General features: G+C 54.5%; 1 protein-coding gene across 2 annotated transcripts; it reads left to right on the plus strand.

Annotated features, from left to right (window-relative positions):
• The first annotated feature begins 1,945 nt into the window (after window positions 1-1,945).
• CHRM4 (cholinergic receptor muscarinic 4) lies at window positions 1,946-18,702 on the plus strand. Of its 2 annotated transcripts, none has more exons than XM_038137650.1 (3): window positions 1,946-2,128; window positions 14,872-14,913; window positions 15,453-18,702. In XM_038137650.1, exons 1-3 carry the CDS (start codon window positions 2,071-2,073, stop codon window positions 16,928-16,930), a joined length of 1,578 nt encoding a protein of 525 aa, XP_037993578.1. In that variant the 5' UTR covers window positions 1,946-2,070; the 3' UTR covers window positions 16,931-18,702. The 2 variants fall into 2 exon arrangements, with proteins under 2 accessions (XP_037993578.1, XP_037993577.1); XM_038137649.1 differs by lacking the exon at window positions 1,946-2,128 and adding an exon at window positions 8,728-9,165.
• The last annotated feature ends 8 nt before the right edge of the window (window positions 18,703-18,710 follow it).

An 18,710-nucleotide genomic window follows, 5' to 3' on the forward strand; every position in this document is an offset into this window, starting at 1 on the left:
GAGGCTGGTGAAATTTGCTGGCAGACCATGAGAAGGGAATGTGTGAATATGTCAAGCCAAAAGAAGCAAGTGCTGCCTTTAATTGGAATATGTACAGTGAGTCCAGGCTTTCAGAAATTCTGCTTCTGACTAATGAGTGCATGTAGCTAAGCTAAGAGTTAGAAGTTGGAAAGTTTTGTATTCAATTTGGTTACACATTTTTATCTCCGTGACTGATCAGCTTGGGAAGAAGACATCTCACTGTTCATTACAGTCTTTTGTCTTCCTATGGGGACTTGTAGTTTGAAACAAGAGTCCAATCAAATAACCCAACTCCAGTACAATCAAATTGTCTTTGAAGCGGATATTTCCTCAGTCTGATGAGTTCTCACAGAGCGTGACAAAGGTTTATTTACATTAATTTTTTAGGAGGAAAGAAGGAGGAGGAGAGGGTGGTATTTATCTGAGGTCAGGACTTTGGGCAAGGCAAGAGACTCCAAGTAACTGGCTGGTGTCTTTGGCAGGTTTTGGTCAGTGACTGCAAAAATAGTGCAGGCAGATATTAAGCTGAAAAGAGACAGCAAAGCTTCACTGCAATTGTATGGCTCCACACCAGCCAACATTTGGAAAGCTTTGTCTTCTTGCTTCTCAAAGAAGGCAGGAAGGAAAAGAATTATGAGCTGACTGAACTCACGAAAGAAATGCCAGAGTGTGGCCTATGGTGATCAAAATAATGGTGGTGCATCTGCCTCCCTGCTGTGGCAGGGGCCTCTTGGTGTGCAAAGGCAGCAGCAGATGCAAGTGCCAAAAGGCTTTAACCTTTTCAGGGTGCAGAGATGCACCTGGAGTAGGAGATGTGTCATAGGAGAAAATTGTCTGAATTACCTTAACAATGTTCTCTCTGCTGGAATTCAGAAATGTGTCTCCATTTGCAGGGAGAAGATACCAGTTTGCAGGATCTAGGGGAAAGAGAGGCCCAGTCTGTGAACTAGACACATCTTTAGAGGAGACATTGACTTAAAATACCGTGCTTTTGTTAAGTGCTAACTCCAAGAGTCAGAGAGGTACGAGAAGAGGGTGAGGGGGTGAAGGAGTGGATGGTAGGAACCCATCTGCTACCGTAATCACTTCAAAGGAGGGTTACAGTGGGGCGTTTATTTGTTTGTGTGTGTCTATACACGTGTGTGTGTGAGAGCCAAGCAGATGGGGAAATGATACCCGTGTGTGTCTGTGAGACAGCACAAGTGAGAGGCAGAGGGTGGGTAAGGGAGTTGCTCTGGGTTTAAAGTGGAGGGAAGGGGAAAGGTGTACAGGAAAAGAAAGACTTTCCCCCCCGCCCTCCCCCTTTCCCCATTGTTTCTTCTTTGACGGTTTCTGATAACCAGAAGGCAGACCTGGGGACAGTCAATCAGCCGGTTGTGGAACTGCCTGATGAGTTGTTTTGTTCTGCGTGAACACCGCAGTTCCGAGTGTTAGTGACAGCCCGGCAGAGTTTTTTGGGGACTGGGGAAGGCGTCGAGGCCTCCCTATGCCCAGGCCGTGAGGCGCTCCGCTCTGCGCCTCCCTGCTCCTCCCTCTCTCCCGCCGTGGGACGCCGGTGCTCCCGGCGCTGCCGGCTGCAGCGGATCGGGACGTTTCCCCTCGGGTGGGTGCGGGGCGGGCAGCAGGGCCCGGAGCCCGGCGCCGGGGAGCGGGCGGTCCCGGGAGCGCTGTCCGGGGTGCTGCAGGAGCTCCCGCGCATCTGGCCGGCGGGGACGGGAGGCCGCATCTGAGACGGGGGGAACGGCGGCGGGGGGATTGGCAGCGGCTCCCGGCGGCGTGAGCCCCCTCCTCCCCGCCCCCGCCCCGCTGCGTTTCCGTGGCGGCGAGGGGGGCGCACATCTGGGGGCGACACATCTGGGGGCGACACATCTGGGAGCGGGGGAGGGCGGGGGCGGGGGGAGGAGGACAGGGCCGAGCCGGCAGCGCCGGGCCCTCCCCTCTCCCCGCCCCTCCGCCGCGCGCGGCGCCGCCGGGACCGGGAGCCGGGACCGGAGCCGGGAGCCGGCCGGGCCATGCCAGCCGGAGCCCCCGCGGGCGCGGCGCGGCACCATGGCCGCTGAGAACCGCTCGGCGCCGGGCGGCGGCGCGCCCTGGGCTGGGCTGCCCGGTGAGTCGCTGCTCGGGGCTCCGTGTGCGCGGGGCGGGGGGCGCGGGGCATCCCCCGCAGGGTCCGGCGGGGGTGTCAGCATGGCTTCAGGGTGCATGGGGAGGGGGCTCCGCACCCCCGGGGGATGTGGCACGCGGTCGCCCCAGGAATGGGGGAGGCGTCTCTGCCAACTTTCCCACATCGCTGCGTCTCTCCGGGAACGTCGGGGTGCCCCGCGGGTCGGGACCCTCGCACTGGGTTCGCTGCCCCGGGATGTCTGGAGCCGCGCAGCCCTGCCAGGGCGCCGGGGTGATGTCTGGCATCCCCTTTCCCTGCTCCCATCCAAACCAACAGCGTTCCCGGGATCAGTCGCCCGAGGAACCTCGGGTCCCTCTCGTCACCCGGGAAACAGCCTTGTCAGCGCCCTGAGTAGGGAATACGAGCAGCCTGCGGCTCCGGGGGCAGGCACCCCCCAGGAGGAAACCCGGGACGGGGCTTATTTGCTCCCCTGGTGCCTCCTCTGGGAAGGAGACGTTCCTGGACAAGAAACTACCTGCGTGCTTTCTTTGCTTCCCTCACTATTCCAACAAGAGCAACAGGGAGAGGATCCCCTATGTTTTGGATACTTTGTCGCCATACTGGGCACACCTCTGGCACTTGTGGCCACCACCCAGGACATGACTAGGCAGGAGTTTTCCCCCTCTTCACAGAGCCCTTTGCCAGATTGGGCGTTGCAAGGGAGACAGATCTTGCCCACTCTCCCTCAGTGTGGATCTTGTCTTCCCTTTAGCCCTCTCTGGCCCTGTTGCACCGTTCTGCTGGTAAAGACAGAGCTGCCCCGTGCTCTCTGTTGGCACATCATGGACAAGAGTTGGGCAGCCACACCTTTCTTTCTTTCCAAAATAATGACATTGGCTTCAAATCAGGGAACAGTTCTTATCATTTTTCTTAAATAAGAGCAGCGCTGGCTTCTGTCTGACCTGTTTTCAACCCTTCTGATTGTGCTGTGGATGGATTTTTCTAGCTGGTCTTTGGAAAGCCCAAGGCTGGGGAGATACTTCCCAACCTGAGGAACAGCTGGTGTTCCCCTGTGCCTTGCTGGTAGATGGGCTCTACCAGCTGGTAGATGTGCCTTGCTGGTAGATGAGCAGGAAGGCTCCCTGCTTTATCACAACTGCCTTGGGTGACCTCCAAAGGTGGTTCGACTTCTGCCGCAACTTGCAGAGTAGACAGAGGGGCTGGAAGGGTTGCTACCAATGCACTTGGGTGGCTTGTTGCTGCAGGCACTGTCTATCAAAATACTCGGGTGACAGGATCCCAGAGCCCAGGCTTTTGGTGAAACAGCACCACAGACAATGCTCACGTTGAAATCACAGGTGACACCAAGATGCTCTCGCTGTCTCTACTGCTGGGCACCACCTCCTGCTTCCTAACGCCCTAACTCCGGTGATCTGAGCACCTGCTGCTGCTCCCCAGCCTGGACTAGGCCCCCACGAGACATCCAGCAAAGAGCAGGGCATCCAGTGGAGATCCTAATCAGCGACCCATCCCTGGTGCACCCTTCAGCCGGGATGGCGGCCAGTGGTGGGAGCCCTGGGTGTGGAAGGTGGGGATGGGAGCAGGGGTGCAGCGGTGGGCAGCAGCCCTGGTTCCTGCAGGAGCCAAGCCAATGTGCCCTTGCTCAGAGTGGCAGCAAGTTTCCAGGGCTGCTGGATGGAGTGGCAGCGGCCCTGGGAGTGACCTGATGAGTGGGCAGAGGAAAGCTAGCGGGAGAAGGAGGAGAAGGGCTACCGGTAAAAGTGGTTTGTTTATTCACACGAGGGGCACACGCATCTCAGCAGGTCAGTCTGTTTTCTTTCATAGAAGAGAAATGAACTGAAATGATTAATTAATGCTGTGATCCAATTACTCTGAGTTTGCAGAAGGAGCATGGTTTTTCTCTTTTAACTGTCCCCACAAGTTGTGTACCCACCCCATTGATGGCAGGTTTTGTCATGGTCGGGGTTTTGTTGTTTTGCTCTTTAAAATTAAAAAGACCAATATCCCCCCAGGATTTAAAAAAAAACAACAAACAAAAAAACCCCCAAAAAACCCCAAGAAAACAGACAAAAACAGGGAATAAAAATAGTGAGACCGGGAGGAGTAGCTGATGCAGAGCAGTTCCTAGCACACCTTTGTGTTGATTCCTTCTCTGCCTGCCCTGTTGAGCCCTGACCAGCAGCATCCACAGAGGTGAAGAGGTTTGCTGAGCGCCCAGCTGAGGTGGCAGATGCAGCTCTGCAGAGGCAGCAGGGAGATCACTTAGGAGAGGAGAGGGAGATGGAGGCTGTTTGCAAGGGGCTGCTGCTTTCTGCACAAACACAGCTCCTCTTTCCACATGGACAGACACGCAGCAGCTGTTTCTTGTGCACAAGCTGACCCCTTCTCCTTGGCATGCTAAGTCAGGGCTTTGATGGGCATCTTCTGGAGAAGCGGGCATTGCCCTCAAGCCAGTTGCTCCTCAGTTTGACATGGGTCTATGCCTTTACTGCTCTCCAGTAAGCCAAGGGAGGAGATTTGCTTTGCATTTCAGCATCCATTCTGGGCTGGCTCTAAAACTGCATGTTACAAGATATGTTTTGGGGAGAAATGAGAGTGCAGGACCTGACACAGTGAGAAAATGGAAGTTTTGGACCAGATCATTCCCATGTACTTCCTCTTCTCTCCTCATTCCCATCCCAGCATCCCCTGCTGACTGCTTTTTAGCCTGCCCAAGCGCCAGCACCCACCGTGAGTGTGCCAGGTACCAGTGGTTGCAGTGAGACTCCACACCCAGGCACTGTTGAAGCTTCTTCAAGCTGGTGATTGGAACCGTGCCAAATGTATCCTTCTTCTTAGGGATTTGTGTGGCCAGCCAGAAAGCAGACACCAGCTTTTAGGAAGACTCTTGTTCTCTCCTGCCCAGGGCCCTGGCAGACCGGGAGGTGAGGGCCTGAATGTCTGGCTGCTGTCCAACTCAGAGCCAAGTGGAGGAGTGTGCCAGCCTCGACTGTCCCCAGGAGCACAGCCTACCATGACATCCTTTTAAGCCTCTAGGCATGGCACAGTCTTACTGCATCCAGACTCTTGAACGTATCAAGGTGGACCCTTGCCCTGTACTCAGACAAATTAATTTACTGAAGCTTCAAGGAGTTAGGCAATTCCTGGACTAATTAATCTAGGACAAGTGTTCCCTGGTCAGGCTGGCCCATGATTCCAATATTTTGCTGGTGCATGAACACAGGGCAAGGTGTCTCATATACGGATCCTCCCCTTTATGCTTAGACACAGAGTTTTAGCAGGAGACACACAACCAGTCCCTGTTCCCCGAGCTAGAGACACCTGGGTGTCCTCACTCTGTGTGCCTGTTGGCAGCCATCCCACCTTCCCTGTGGATCGATGCACTGGTCCTCTTGGGACATGACTCTGTGCCGGGGCAACACCATCTGACCCATCTTCAGACCCCGGCACTGTGAGCACAGCAAATGAGGCTCTGCTGGAGATGCTCCCCAGCCCCACCTCTTGCGTGCCAGGCACAGCTGCTCACACCTTCGCCCCGGGGCTGCTCTCAGGACCCTCCAGAGATGCCTTCAGCCCTGAGGCTGCACCACATGTCTGAGGAACTCCAACAAAGGCTCAGTTTATACCTTGTATGATGCAAGTTTGCAGAGAAAATTAACATCACCAGCCTGTCCAAGCCTGCAAATGCTATAGCTGTAGGCACAGTGCTTTGTCCCTCTGACGGTCCCCGAAACTGCTGCTGAAGGTCCTGCAAATCAGAGCTGTGTGAGTGACAGTGGCTCTTCTGCATTGCTGTGACCCTGTCCCCATCACGCCTTTATGTCCTGTGCAATGTGTGCCCCACTCCCACTCGGGAGGCAGTGGCAGAGATGCCCGAGTGCCCCGTTCCCTTCCCTCCTCCTGCCCCAGCGTTAGGCAGGTTGAGGTGTGCGGCTGCAGAGGAACATCTCCCACCTGTTCCAGTGACTCAGAGAGAGCTGGAGAGGGACATGGGGAAGAACAGGGCTGTTTACTTGTCTTCAAGAGCCTCAAAGAGGAGTTATATCCCAGGCCAGTTGGTGAAGGAGAGGCAGCAGCTAGGAATTTTGTCCTTTAAAGGCAGAAGTCAGTGCAAACCATGGAGCTCCTTGAGCTCAGCAGGCTTGGCCTGAGCTATCGGCGTGTCACTGAGCTATTGAGGGTGGCTGTGCTCCTCCAGCCAAGAAAGCCAGGCAGAGAAGCAGCCCCTCTGGTACCACAAGTGCTTTTAAATCTAGCGTATTGTTTAGCACCTTGCAGCTTGGCAGAGAGGCAGTGGGGGCTGACATCAGGAGCTTCAGCTGGAAGTGTCTGGAGGTAAAATGTCATCAGCAGGGTTAAGGCTCCTGGTGAATTTGGTTTGTATTGGCCAGTTTAGGGGTTAATGTCTTCAGCCTCTTTAGGCAGAATTAGATTTATTTGTCTGTGGGAAACTCAGCTGCAGTTGTGCAACACTGAGGTCTGAAAACATGAGTCTGCAAACACGATGTCCCGGGCCCCTGCATCCGCTCCAGGTCACAGAGCAGCTCTCCAGAGGCCTCCATGGCACCGTGCTTCTCTGACCCCTCACTTGCAGACCCTCCCAGTGTCCATGCCAGCTCCCAAGTCCCGGGAAGTGTGGCAGGCTGGCTCTGCTGAGGAGGGATGAAGGTCCTTGAGGGATCTTGGCATGCCTGAGATGGAAAAGAGGACCCGGCATCTCACCGTCTCTAGTGCCTCTGGGGCAGTTTGGATCCCTCCTCTGCTGACAGTTACATCATGTGCAGTCCCAGATAAGGCAAAAAAAGTGCATGCATGTGTACAGAGAGGAGTGGAGAGGAATGCAACCCTTCTGGCATCTGCCTTTGCCTGAAAACAGGCATGAATTGCCTGGCCTTGGGCCTGCCTTTCTGCAGCACTTAGGAGCAGTCTCTAGCATGGTGGTCTCTATGCTTCTTGCAGAGCTCAGGTAACTCACCAAGGCCCCTAAGTGATGCTCAGCTCATGAAACCCTATGCTATTATGTCCAGTCTCTGTCAATGAGGTGGCTAAAGCCCCTGCCCCGTGGTGTGGGGTGAGCAGCACTGCATCCCTGACTGTCTGAGCTGCATCCCCACCCTGCGGCTCATGGGGACCTGGGGGGCAAAAAGGGTGAGTGTGGAGTGCTGCAGGTCTCTGCATGGGGGCCAGCCCCTGCCTTACTCAGTACCAGCACAACAGGCTGGGGATCACCATCCTGCAGTGAGAGAGGTGACTCCAGGCAGAGCTGGGCTGCCTGAGCCAGAGAGCTGCAGCCCACAGAGGTTTCCAGCTCCAGCATGGCTCCCACTCTGCCCAGCAAGGAGCTGGTGGGAGCCTCCAGAGAAGGCAGCAGGGAGAGGTTTGCAGGCAATGTCTCTGTGTGAAGTCTCTCCTTCTAAGAAGATTTTCTTAGGAGTTTTCTCTAGAGGAGATAAGTAATGCCTCCCTGGCAGACCAAGACTATTCCCACCTCCTTCCTCTCCATCCCTCCATCCCTTCCCTTCTCTGTTGTAGGGATTTCCTACCTGCTCTCCTCCCCTGGCACCCTGACCCCCACATTTTCCATTCTGTCTGTCCATGCCCTGGGCTCTCCTGCCCACCTTCTGCCACAGCTCCTCTTCACTCTATCCATTTGCTCAGGCATCACCTCAAACTCCAAATCCTCTGGCAGGTCTTGTGGCCAAATGGAGTCTCATATTTTCGTTTCCTTTTCATTAGCGCCTCAAAGATTCCTATCTGCTATCTGCCCCCAGGACTAGGGCTCTCACATTCGCATCTATCCAGCAGGGTTCTTGCTCCTGCCTGATTTTCTGCCCTTGGCTCAGGGCATCAGCTCTTTTCTTTCAACCATTGCTTAACTGGCTCATTTGTCCTCTCAAAGCCCTGTTAGAGCTTCACGCTGCTCCATGGGGCAAGGGGCTCTTGTTTCCATTGTCAAGTCTTTAACATTTCAGATGAGCACCTTACTGTTTGATCCCTGCGGTGCCTCAGCTCTGGGATGAGTTACAGAGAAACATGTCCCCCCTGCCAGAGCAGCACTGCATCTGTGACTGCCCGAGCTGCATCCCCACCCTACAGCCCATGGGTCCCTGGGGACAAAGAGGGTGAGTGCAGCATGCTGCAGGTCTCTGCATGAGGGCCAGCCCCGCCTTATTCAGCACCAGCCCCGGCCTTATTCAGCAGCAGCCCTGGCACCTGGGGCAGGCCGGGGGGGGGCAGATCCCCCATGTGGGTGGTAGGGACCTGGCATGGGCACCTGTGGCTGTGTGGGGCCGTGGCAGGGTGAGGGGGCTTCCCTACAGCTGGCTTCCCAAAAAGAGCCAAGTCCTTCCCCCTTTCCACCCCCAGGCAAGGCCTGTCCCTGGGGCAGGGGGAGCTGCTCTTCCGAGCAAACAGCTCTTAGGTGTTGCAGCACTTGCCCCTCTAGCTCTCAGTTGCTCCTCCACCATTCTCTCTCCCACAGGCATCTGGTCCCCGCCACCAGCCTGTCCCTGGGAAGAGCCCAGCTAATCCAGGCAGTCACTTGCTGCTGCAATCCTGTCTCTCTCTCCTCCCTCTCTGCTGGCTGGTCCCAGAGCCCTTCCCGGCAGAGGGACTTGTAGCTGCAGTGGGGTTATTTCTGCTGTGCTGCCTTGGAACAGCTGGGTTCTGTTAAAGCTTCAGCCCAGGCATATAAAAGAACATGAGCATCTCTCTGAGGCAGAGAGCATTAATGCAGTGGATGGGAGGGGAGAAGTGTGGCTCCAGCCCAGGCTCAGCTGGAAGCCCAGCACCATCCTAGCTCAGCAACACGGCCTGAGCTCTGCCACCAGCAGGGAGCTGCAGCCCTGGGGCGGCTGAGGCAGGGCACTGGAGGGAGGGCACTGTGTCCCCCTCGTCCCGCTGTGCCACGCCGCCGTGGTGAGCCTTCTCCCCCGGGATGTTACCACTGGAGCCAGCACAGGCGTGGGAGCTGCTGGGGAGTCGTCGGTGCCTGGGAGCTGCAGGCTGGGCACAGCAGGGTAAGGCTGGACTTTGGCTTGCGTGGCATTTGCCACGCACACTTGCTAGTAGCGTTCCACTGATAGGTTATTTATTTGGTCTAATAATTGGGTGACAGGAAGTTAATTAATTGTCAGAGTGACCAGTGTGCTGGTGGGCTATTTATAGGAGTGACCTTTCAATTACTTTTTAAAAAACACTTTCTCACTGGCTTGCTTCTTGTCTGGTGATGCTGTGGATAAATGGCACGTGGCCCCTTACAACCTGCAAAGGGCAAATTAGGAATACAGGCAAGTGCTGGGGGCACAGGCAAGTACAGGCAGTTTTGGGCAGGGGGTGCAGCTATGGCTGCCGTGGGATGCTGGTGAGCCTGCTGGGCTGGGCTCTAGCTGCAGGAGCAGCTCAACAGCCGCAGCTCCGACCTGAGAGCGCTTCCCACAGCTGGGCGCGAGCCACCTTGGGTGCGGCGCCTCGGCTTTGCTCTGAAAGCCAGCATTAACCACAGTGAAGGCAGGGAGGCTCCTGGCTTGCTTGGGGGGTGGTGGACTTACCCAACTGCAACACTCCCTTCTGGCCCCAGACACAGCAAATTTTACAAACCTGATGCACAAACACATGTCAGGCACGGGGTGGGGGGAGGTTCCTTGGCCACTTCCCCCTGCAAGCTGGCTGCTCCTGTGCCACTGAGCTTACCGCTTCTCCAGTGGCTCCAGGAAAAGCTATCAGAGGTTCTCAACTTGTGAGGCGGAGGAAATTTGCTTTGCCTCATGAGGACCAGTTGAATAGCCGAGGAAGAAAGAAGAATGAATTATTCAATGGAAAAAAATCAAATGCCCATATGTTACTGACAAGAAACAATTCCTGTTCCTCAATGGCTCAGATCTCCTCTGGAGCAGGATAAGGACTTCAGGGATCCATTGACCAGAGGGGTGAAAGCACAGCCACCAGCTGGAGCTTGGAGGGCAGGAGGAGCCCTGCCATTTTAATGCAACAGATCCTGCTGGCCCCTCATCTCCTTTCTGTTTTTCTGGTTGTTTATTGCCTTCATCATTCCAATGCAGAGGCACGGAAGCAGACCAACACCAGCCCTCCCCCTGCCAGACACGAGGCCTGCCCCCCGTCTTCTCTCGTGTGTTGTATTTTTAAGGTGCCTGTTCCCAGTATCTTGGAATTCTGTTTTCACACTCTGAGGGGTGTGAATCTGTCAACCAGAACAACATTTCACCAGTTGTAAAGTGTTGCCATGATTCAGGAACTAATTAACAGCTATTAGATAATGCAATTAGCACCACAAACTGCCACCCTACCCTAAGTATACCTTTTCTTTGTGAGCGTGAGCCATAAATATCTAGCGTCTTCTGTTCCTTCTTTTTTCTCTCTCCTCTCCTCCTTGTGGTGGTGGCTGCACAAACTGCCCAGCCCTATGTCACATCAGCAGTTTGACCTGACAGGATTAATCCTGTTAAGATTTTTACCCTCTCTGCACTTTTAGGAAGGCCAAGACAAGCAGGGGGCTGGCAGTAGGGCTGGCTTGGCTCTTTCCAAATGTGGCACCAAAGGTGATGTGCCCAGGCCCAGCCTTTGGCACCCAGACAGAGCAGGAGGTGATGTGTGCCTTCTCCTGGAATGTGCCTGTGGTGGAGGGGGCCACCTTCCCTCGCTCCTGGAGACAGGCAGCACCCAGAGCCTCACAGGATCCATTCATTCAGGAACTAACAGCCACAGCCCCTCCATCCTGTCCCTGGGCTCGAGGTGACTTTCAGTTGTGCTGTTGCTCCAAACCCATGCAGGGCTAAAGCCTGTTTCCTCTAGGAGCAGCTCATGCTCATAGGTGTCTGCTAAAGCACTGCTTTCTCTGATTCCTCTCCCTCCCCTGTGAACATCTTCGTCTCTAGGCTGGTGTGCGAGCGTGGGGCTTGCTTTATGGCGGGGTTCCTTGCAGAGCTCTGCTCGCTCCCAGAGGCACAATGTTGCTTCAACCGCCTGTGGGCCAGACATGGCTTTGCCCCCACTTGCACCTGCTCCCTGGACATCCCCAGCCCTGAGGATGATGCTGGGATGGGAGCAGTGTCAAAACAGGAAAGGACACCCCCCACCCTGGTGATGAGGGGCAGGGGCTGTGGAGCAGAGGGCGGCTGTGCAGTACAGAGAGAAGCTGTGGGGAACACTGGGGCAGGAGGGCTGCTTGCTCCAGTAGCTCATCCATCACATGGGTGTGTGTAAATACCAACCTCTCCCATTGCCTTTGCTGTGCCGGTGCAGAGGGCAGCCAGCTCCTCCCAGATAAGGAGCAGCAAGGGCGGGAGGGAACCAAACCCTCCATCCCACGTGAGCTGAGTGCTCAGCAGGTGCTCAGTCACAAACTGCAGCCGATGGAACAGCAGCCTCCAGCTACTGCAGGTTCTTGGTCACAGGAGGGCCACCAGCAGTCCGTGACAGGGCTTTATCCTCTCCTACCTGGCAAGAGGATGTGAGGCAGTTTGTAGGAGCTGACAGGCTGGGAAGGCTTGCTGGTAAGGCACATGAGGTGCAGCAAGGAAATAGCAGGAGTCTTCTGCTGTGGTCTCAGGTGTCAGAGCACTGGCTTTGCTCTTGCTCTGGAGCTGAATCCTCACACAAGAGTGGTCACACCCATGATTGCCGGCAGCAGTGGAGACCCTGCTGTGCCTGCAGTAGTTGGAACCCACCCAAAGTGCAATTTCCTTTGCTTGGATCTGTGGCTGTGTGGGAAGGGAAAGGTATTTCCCTTGATGACACAATTGGTGACCACTGCAACAGCCACAGAAACTCTTGGACTGGAGGATGCTATCAGTAAAAAGTTGGAGTCTCCCAACAGCTTCGATGGAGAGGAGAAAACCAGCTGTAAATCACTGCCAAAAGTCTGAGGGAATTTGCAAAGCCAATTGGTGTCACAGGTAAGGGTGTCAGCCCTAGGAGCCCTGCTGAACTGTTCTCTCAGCTTTGTCAAGGCTATGTCTCCTCCCTGTCTGTGGTGTCATCATGAAAGTAGGGTGTGAAAGGAAATGGAGACAGAGAGAACGATGTAGGATGGGGGCTGTGAGGGGAGAGAGAGAAGAAATGCACTCCTGGAGGTGCAGGGAGCAAGCATTGGGCACTGGAGTACATAGGGAAGGCATTTAGTGGAGAGACACCAAGTCCTGGAGAGGTTCCTTGGTGTCACAGCATTGGGAACAGTGATACAGCATGAGGGTAGAAAGTCTGGTGCAACTTCACAGCTCTCCAGTGTGCTCTCTCCATCTTTGGACACATGATGGGGATGCAGACAGAGGTGTGACTGCCTGAGGGCTGTGCCCCCACCCAGGCCCTTCCCACACAGCCTGGATGCTCTCTATCTCAAAGGCAGAGATCTATCCCTAGTGCCCATTCAGGCATGATGCATGGCTTGGTCAGCTGCACAGACCTACCAAATTTGTAGCATCCTTGGCCTTCTCCCAGCTCCAGACTGAGCTGCCTCCTCTGCTCAGGAAGGCAAAGGCAGGCAGGTCCCAGTGAGCTCAGAGTGGGTGTTGGGGGCAGAAGAGTGAGACAGGGAATGGAGAGTAGAAGATGGGGAAAGAAGGGATGCCCGGTGGGCTGGGGTATGGCAGAGAATAACCAGGGGATCTGAGGCAAGGGTGAGCAGTGTACGCAGCTCCCACCTCACACGTGTTGCTCTGTCTGTATTGTATGTTACCTTCACATCTTCAAGTATTTTCAGTCCTCCTCCTTCCCTCAAACAAGGGATGGCTTTATTTTTTGCTATTAGGTGAAGGCTTATCGTGTTTAAGTGCTCAGTGTTTAAGCCCTCTGCCTGGAGGCGGCAGCTGCCTCTGCCTCCTCACACCAGTTTGCAGCATGACCTCTGGGTGGCATCCAAAGGCTCGCGTGTGGGGCTGCCGCAGCCTTTTCTCCCGGTCTTGGGACACGTACAGAACAGTTCGGGGTTGAGATGGACTTTTCTTACCTTGGGTAGCTGAGAACACAAGCCTCTGTCGAGGCTGATAATTAATTAGACACGCTTAGAAGAGGATGCCAGTTCATGAACAAAAGTGAGAAAACTGAAACCCACATTTTAGCAGAGACGATGGAAAGGTTTCTTTTCAAGACTTTCAAATTCTTCTTGGAAGAGCTGGGGTAGATGTCTGCATGATTGCTAGCTTGTCTGATCAGTTTGATTAGCTGTTACAAGAATGACAGTTAAATCTCCCCATCTCACCAAAGTGAAGAAATTAAAACTCATTTCAATTGTACTGAAACCAGCCCCCAAACTGCCATGATTATATATTTCTAAGCCTTTTTATACACTTATCACCTCTTCTCACATCCCTGGCTGGGTGCCCAGGAAGGATGGCAGCAGAAACCTCTTTCCCTCTCCCTTGATGCATCCCTTGTGCTTGGAGCTGGGTGCAAAGCTCCAAGCCTGGGCAGTGCTATCAGGCTTCCTCACCCCATCCGTATCTGGCACGTAGCATGTACCAAAGGGCATTGCTTTCTTTTAAAATCCTTTTGTCTTCACAGACATGCTTAGAGAATAATGGTAGAGAGGTATTTCTTTGTCCCTCACCCACTTCTTTTCCTTGCACCTTTAAAAGGAACTCCACCACTATCACGGCTGTATCCTTGCTTATGCAGAAGCTGCCTAAATGGCTACATCAGACCCTGGCTTTACCATCTTAGCAGCCACATTTCCATTTAATTACACCTGTATCTCTTTAGAAAGTGCTTATATTAAAAACTTGACTATTTGCTGATGGCAGACATCTCTTACCCTCACCACAAATGAAAGGCAAGGGCATTTCTTTTCAAATACTTAAAATAGACAAACTGATCTCAAAGCCTGCCAGACTCTGTTCAGAAGAGGTGCATGTTAATGGCACGTTTATACATTCAGCAAAATCAGCTTCAGGAGTCCCAGGCATTTGGAGCCATTTCCCAAGCCAGAGACACACTGTGCTGAGCACTCCCGCTGTGGGGACCCTCGCTGGCTCCTGCTGGTTTCCTGGCAGCAGCACCTAGGGGCTGAACCCCTGCCCCAGGCACCAGGAGGAGCTGCTGGAGGGGCTGCCCTTGGTGGTCTGGCAGGGTTGGAATGCCCCCAGAAGCCAGGGTGAGGCTGGTGAAGGCCCAGCATGTTTTGGAGGCCTGGATGGTATGGGAGAGGCAGGTTCAATGGAAAGCTCTTCTGTCCAGCCCAACTCCCTCAGTGCCTTTGCTTTTCCTTTGCTTTCCAGTAAATTTCCTTTTATCTCAATACAGCACTTCTTGTCTATTGATTTTTTTTTTAAGGTCCATTCTACTCTTACCTTGGGTGATTAACCACAGGCATCTTGGTTTGGATGAAGGCAGTAATTCTCTCTGTAATTCTCATCACTTTTCATAAGTAATTCCATGTATCATGCTGAGGTGTCTGACTCCACACTGTACATCTCCTGGCCTGGGTGGCTGCAGCTGCACTGTGATGTGGGCCTGGGGGAAGGGATCATCACTTCCCAGCATCAGTGACTGATGGCACTTGTGCAGCTCCCTCCCTTTCCTGAGCCTGTTGTGCTGTGCACTGTGCCATGCCAAACCACCCATCTTTAGCCTTTCTTGGCTTTTCAGCATCTGTATCTCAGCAGTGTCACTGTTTGGTCAGGGCCACCTCTGTTGGACAGGCTGGTGCCCTCAATAAGATGTTGTGGGATGCACACAAGCTGTGGTGTAACTTGCTGTTTTCCTTCTCCCAGATTTCATCTTCCAGAAGGAACTATTTGCCACGAGAGACACAGGTGAGCAGAGTGGACCACGGACGGGTTTTGTGGGCTATGCCCCTCTTGGGGAGTGCTTTGGGGAGGTCAGGGGAATATGCCTGGGGCATACCATAAACCTGCTCTTTTCCCTGGGGCAGGGCACTGGCTCCATGCCATGCTGTTCTGGCAGAGAGTGCTGTATGTGCATCCCCCCTGGGCTCTGCAGTCCTCTTTCCCCAGCCCTTTGGCCCCCCTGTGTCCCTCTCTGGGCCACACGAGGTTGTGTTCCTGCTGGGATATGCAGAGAAGGGACCATCACACCCTGGACATGGGACTGTCCAAGCCCCATTCCTGCTCTTCTCCCTGCAACTGGTTGGCCTCCTCTACTGCTAAATAGGGACACAAAAAAAAAAAAAAGCCTCCAATGGACTCCTGGAGTGGCAGAGAGAAGTCCAGGAATGCCAGGAGATTTCTGAGCACTAGCCAACAGCAGTGCTAGCCTGGGAAACTGAGGAAATGCTGCCAGGACAAGCTGGCAGGTCTGATATTCTCCTTTTCTGTCCTTGCTCTCCTTGCAGATCCCATGCACAACCTGTCTGCTCAGCCCTGGCAGGCAAAGATGGCCAACCTGACCTATGACAACTTCACCCTGGGCAACCACTCCGAGGTGGCCGTGCAGCCTCCCACCAACTACAAGACAGTGGAGCTGGTTTTCATCGCCACTGTCACCGGCTCCCTCAGCCTTGTCACCGTGGTGGGGAACATCCTGGTGATGCTCTCCATCAAGGTGAACCGCCAGCTCCAGACTGTCAACAACTATTTCCTCTTCAGCCTGGCGTGCGCAGACCTCATCATCGGGGTCTTCTCCATGAACCTGTACACGGTCTACATCATCAAAGGCTACTGGCCACTCGGGGCCGTGGTGTGCGACCTGTGGCTGGCTCTGGACTATGTGGTGAGCAATGCCTCTGTCATGAACTTGCTCATCATCAGCTTTGACCGGTACTTCTGTGTCACCAAGCCCCTGACATACCCGGCCAGGAGGACCACCAAGATGGCAGGACTAATGATCGCGGCCGCATGGATATTGTCCTTCATTCTCTGGGCCCCTGCCATCTTGTTCTGGCAGTTCATTGTGGGCAAGAGGACAGTCCCTGAGAGGGAATGCTACATCCAGTTCCTCTCCAACCCAGCGGTGACATTTGGCACAGCCATTGCTGCTTTTTACCTGCCTGTGGTCATCATGACGGTGCTGTACATCCACATCTCCCTGGCCAGCAGAAGCAGGGTAAGGAGGCACAAGCCTGAGAGCAGGAAAGAGAGGAAAGCCAAGTCCCTCAGATTCCTCAAGGGCCCCGTGGTCAAACAGAACAACAATAATTCTCCCAAGAGGGCCGTGGAGGTGAAGGAGGAGGTGAGGAATGGTAAAGTGGATGACCAGCCATCTGCACAGACAGAGGCCACTGGCCATCAGGAGGAGAAGGAGACATCCAATGAGTCCAGCACCGTCAGCATGACCCAGACCACAAAAGACAAGCCCACAGCAGAAGTCTTGCCAGCAGGGCAAGGACAGAGTCCAGCCAACCCCCGGGTGAACCCAACTTCCAAGTGGTCCAAGATTAAGATTGTCACCAAGCAGACTGGGACTGAATGTGTCACCGCCATTGAGATCGTCCCAGCTAAGTCAGGTGCCTCTAACCACAACTCCCTGGCCAACAGCCGCCCAGTCAATGTTGCCAGGAAGTTTGCCAGCATTGCCAGGAGCCAAGTACGGAAGAAACGCCAGATGGCTGCCCGAGAGAAGAAAGTGACCCGAACCATATTTGCCATCCTGCTGGCCTTCATATTCACATGGACACCCTACAATGTGATGGTCCTCATTAACACCTTCTGTGAGACCTGTGTGCCCGAAACAGTGTGGTCCATTGGCTACTGGCTCTGCTATGTCAACAGCACCATCAACCCAGCCTGCTACGCCCTCTGCAATGCCACTTTCAAGAAAACCTTCAAGCACCTTCTCATGTGCCAGTATAGGAACATTGGCACAGCCAGATAAACTGGTACTCAGGGACCACTTCGGTAACCTTACGGAAACCCTTCCCTTTGCCTCCTTTGCCAGCGGGGGTTCTTCTGCTCCCCACTCACAACAGTGCAGACTGTGCAGTGATTGCAGAGGATGACCTTCATCCAACGCTGACAAAAATCCAAGGCATTTCTGAGCTGCAGGTCTTCCAGTCACCCTGGGCCTGGGGAGTAGCTCAGGGAGCCAGTGGGAGAGCCAGAGGCAAGAGGAGGTGTGGTCACCAGGAGCCCTTCCCAGCTCCATGCTCTTGAGATTGGCCAAATGGCATCAGTGTTTCTCCTAAGACTGGATGTACCTTTTTCCCCAGCTGACCAACTCCAAGGCATCAGAGCTTGTCTGCATGCAGATGGGCTAATGCTGGATGCTTTCCATTGGCTTATAAAGCGTTAATTACCCAAGAAATGAAAAGAAACCAGGGTCAAACATTTGCTAGACATCTTGGGCCAGGCTGACTCAGGCAGGCTAATGGGGAGTCCTGCTGGCCCAGCCAGGCTCCCTTTAAAGGCAGTCAAGATTGGACTCTAACATATGTGGCAAGATGCTCCCTTTCCCTTGAGAATGCCATTGGACATCCTCAGCCAGGGTCGTGGGACAGAATTTTTCCCTGGGCTCTGGTTCTGCTCTCCCCTTCTCGTCCTTTCTGCCCTCAGACAGCAATTTGCTGGAAAGACAGACAGACAAACCACACATTTCACTCCTGGGTAAGGAGTGTGAAACCCGGTTGCCTCCGACAATGATGGAAACTAAAACTGCAAAGAAAAGCCCTGGTGTGGTGCAGGACTTCGTTCCACAGCCCCGGGGGAATGGGGCCCCTGAGTAGTGGGTAGCAGTGACTGTGAAAATAACTGTCCTTGGGAGAGACAGGGGAACCTGGGGGTCTCAGAAGGGTGGGAAGAGGGTCTGCAATGTGGCCAAGGTGCCCTGTGTCTCATCTGGGCCATGAGCAGGTCCCCACTCTCCCCACAGTGGGTGCAGGAGGCCTGATGCATGGCTCTGAAGGCAGGAGAGGATGACGGTGGCCTCCAGCCCTGCTCCTGCCCTGAGTGCAGGGGGCTCCTCCGGGGAGGCCGAAGGAGCCGGTTGCTGAGCTTTGTAAATGGATGTAACGCTGTCATGGGTGTTGTGGCAGAGCCCTCAGCATGCGGGCTTCAGCCAGCGTCTCCAGCCTCCTCCCAGCCGAACCGTGTGTGCAGCCCAGAGCGCCCTGGGGCTGCTCCCCAGCTTCTCCCAAAGCCAGGTGCAAGCCTTGGTGGATGCACCCAGGTGCAGGCAAGGGATGGGATGGGGGGGGGCCACTCTAGCACTGGCAAACTCTGTGTCCGTATGTCCTTCCTGTCTTCATGCCAGGGTGCAACCTGCAGAAAGGCTGCCCCAACCCAGATGGGAGCCCCTCCATCACTGCCTTTAGGGGTACCCAAAACGGCTGGTGGGTTTCTGGGTATTTTTAAATGGTTACAACTGCAGCCCAACACACCCTAAGACAAATAAAGACCTTGGACCAGGAAACTAATGTCCATGGTGTGAGGAATGAATGAGTCATCACCCGGATGGCTCCTTCCCTGCTTCCCAGTGTCACCCCCTGGTGATATTTCCTGCTGCCCATCCCTTCTGCCAAGCATAAGGGGGGGGCACCCTGAAGCGTTGTTGCAAAGAGGCTGTGAGGTCTGATGCTTTGTCCAGGACCATGTGCATGTGGCACCCAAGCCAGCTGCATGGTAACTTCACTGCTGGTGCCTGTAGGGTCAGCAAAACT

The sequence above is a fragment of the Motacilla alba genome, chromosome 5 (genome assembly GCF_015832195.1).
Source record: "Motacilla alba alba isolate MOTALB_02 chromosome 5, Motacilla_alba_V1.0_pri, whole genome shotgun sequence".
In the NCBI taxonomy this organism is placed as follows: Eukaryota; Metazoa; Chordata; class Aves; order Passeriformes; family Motacillidae; genus Motacilla; species Motacilla alba.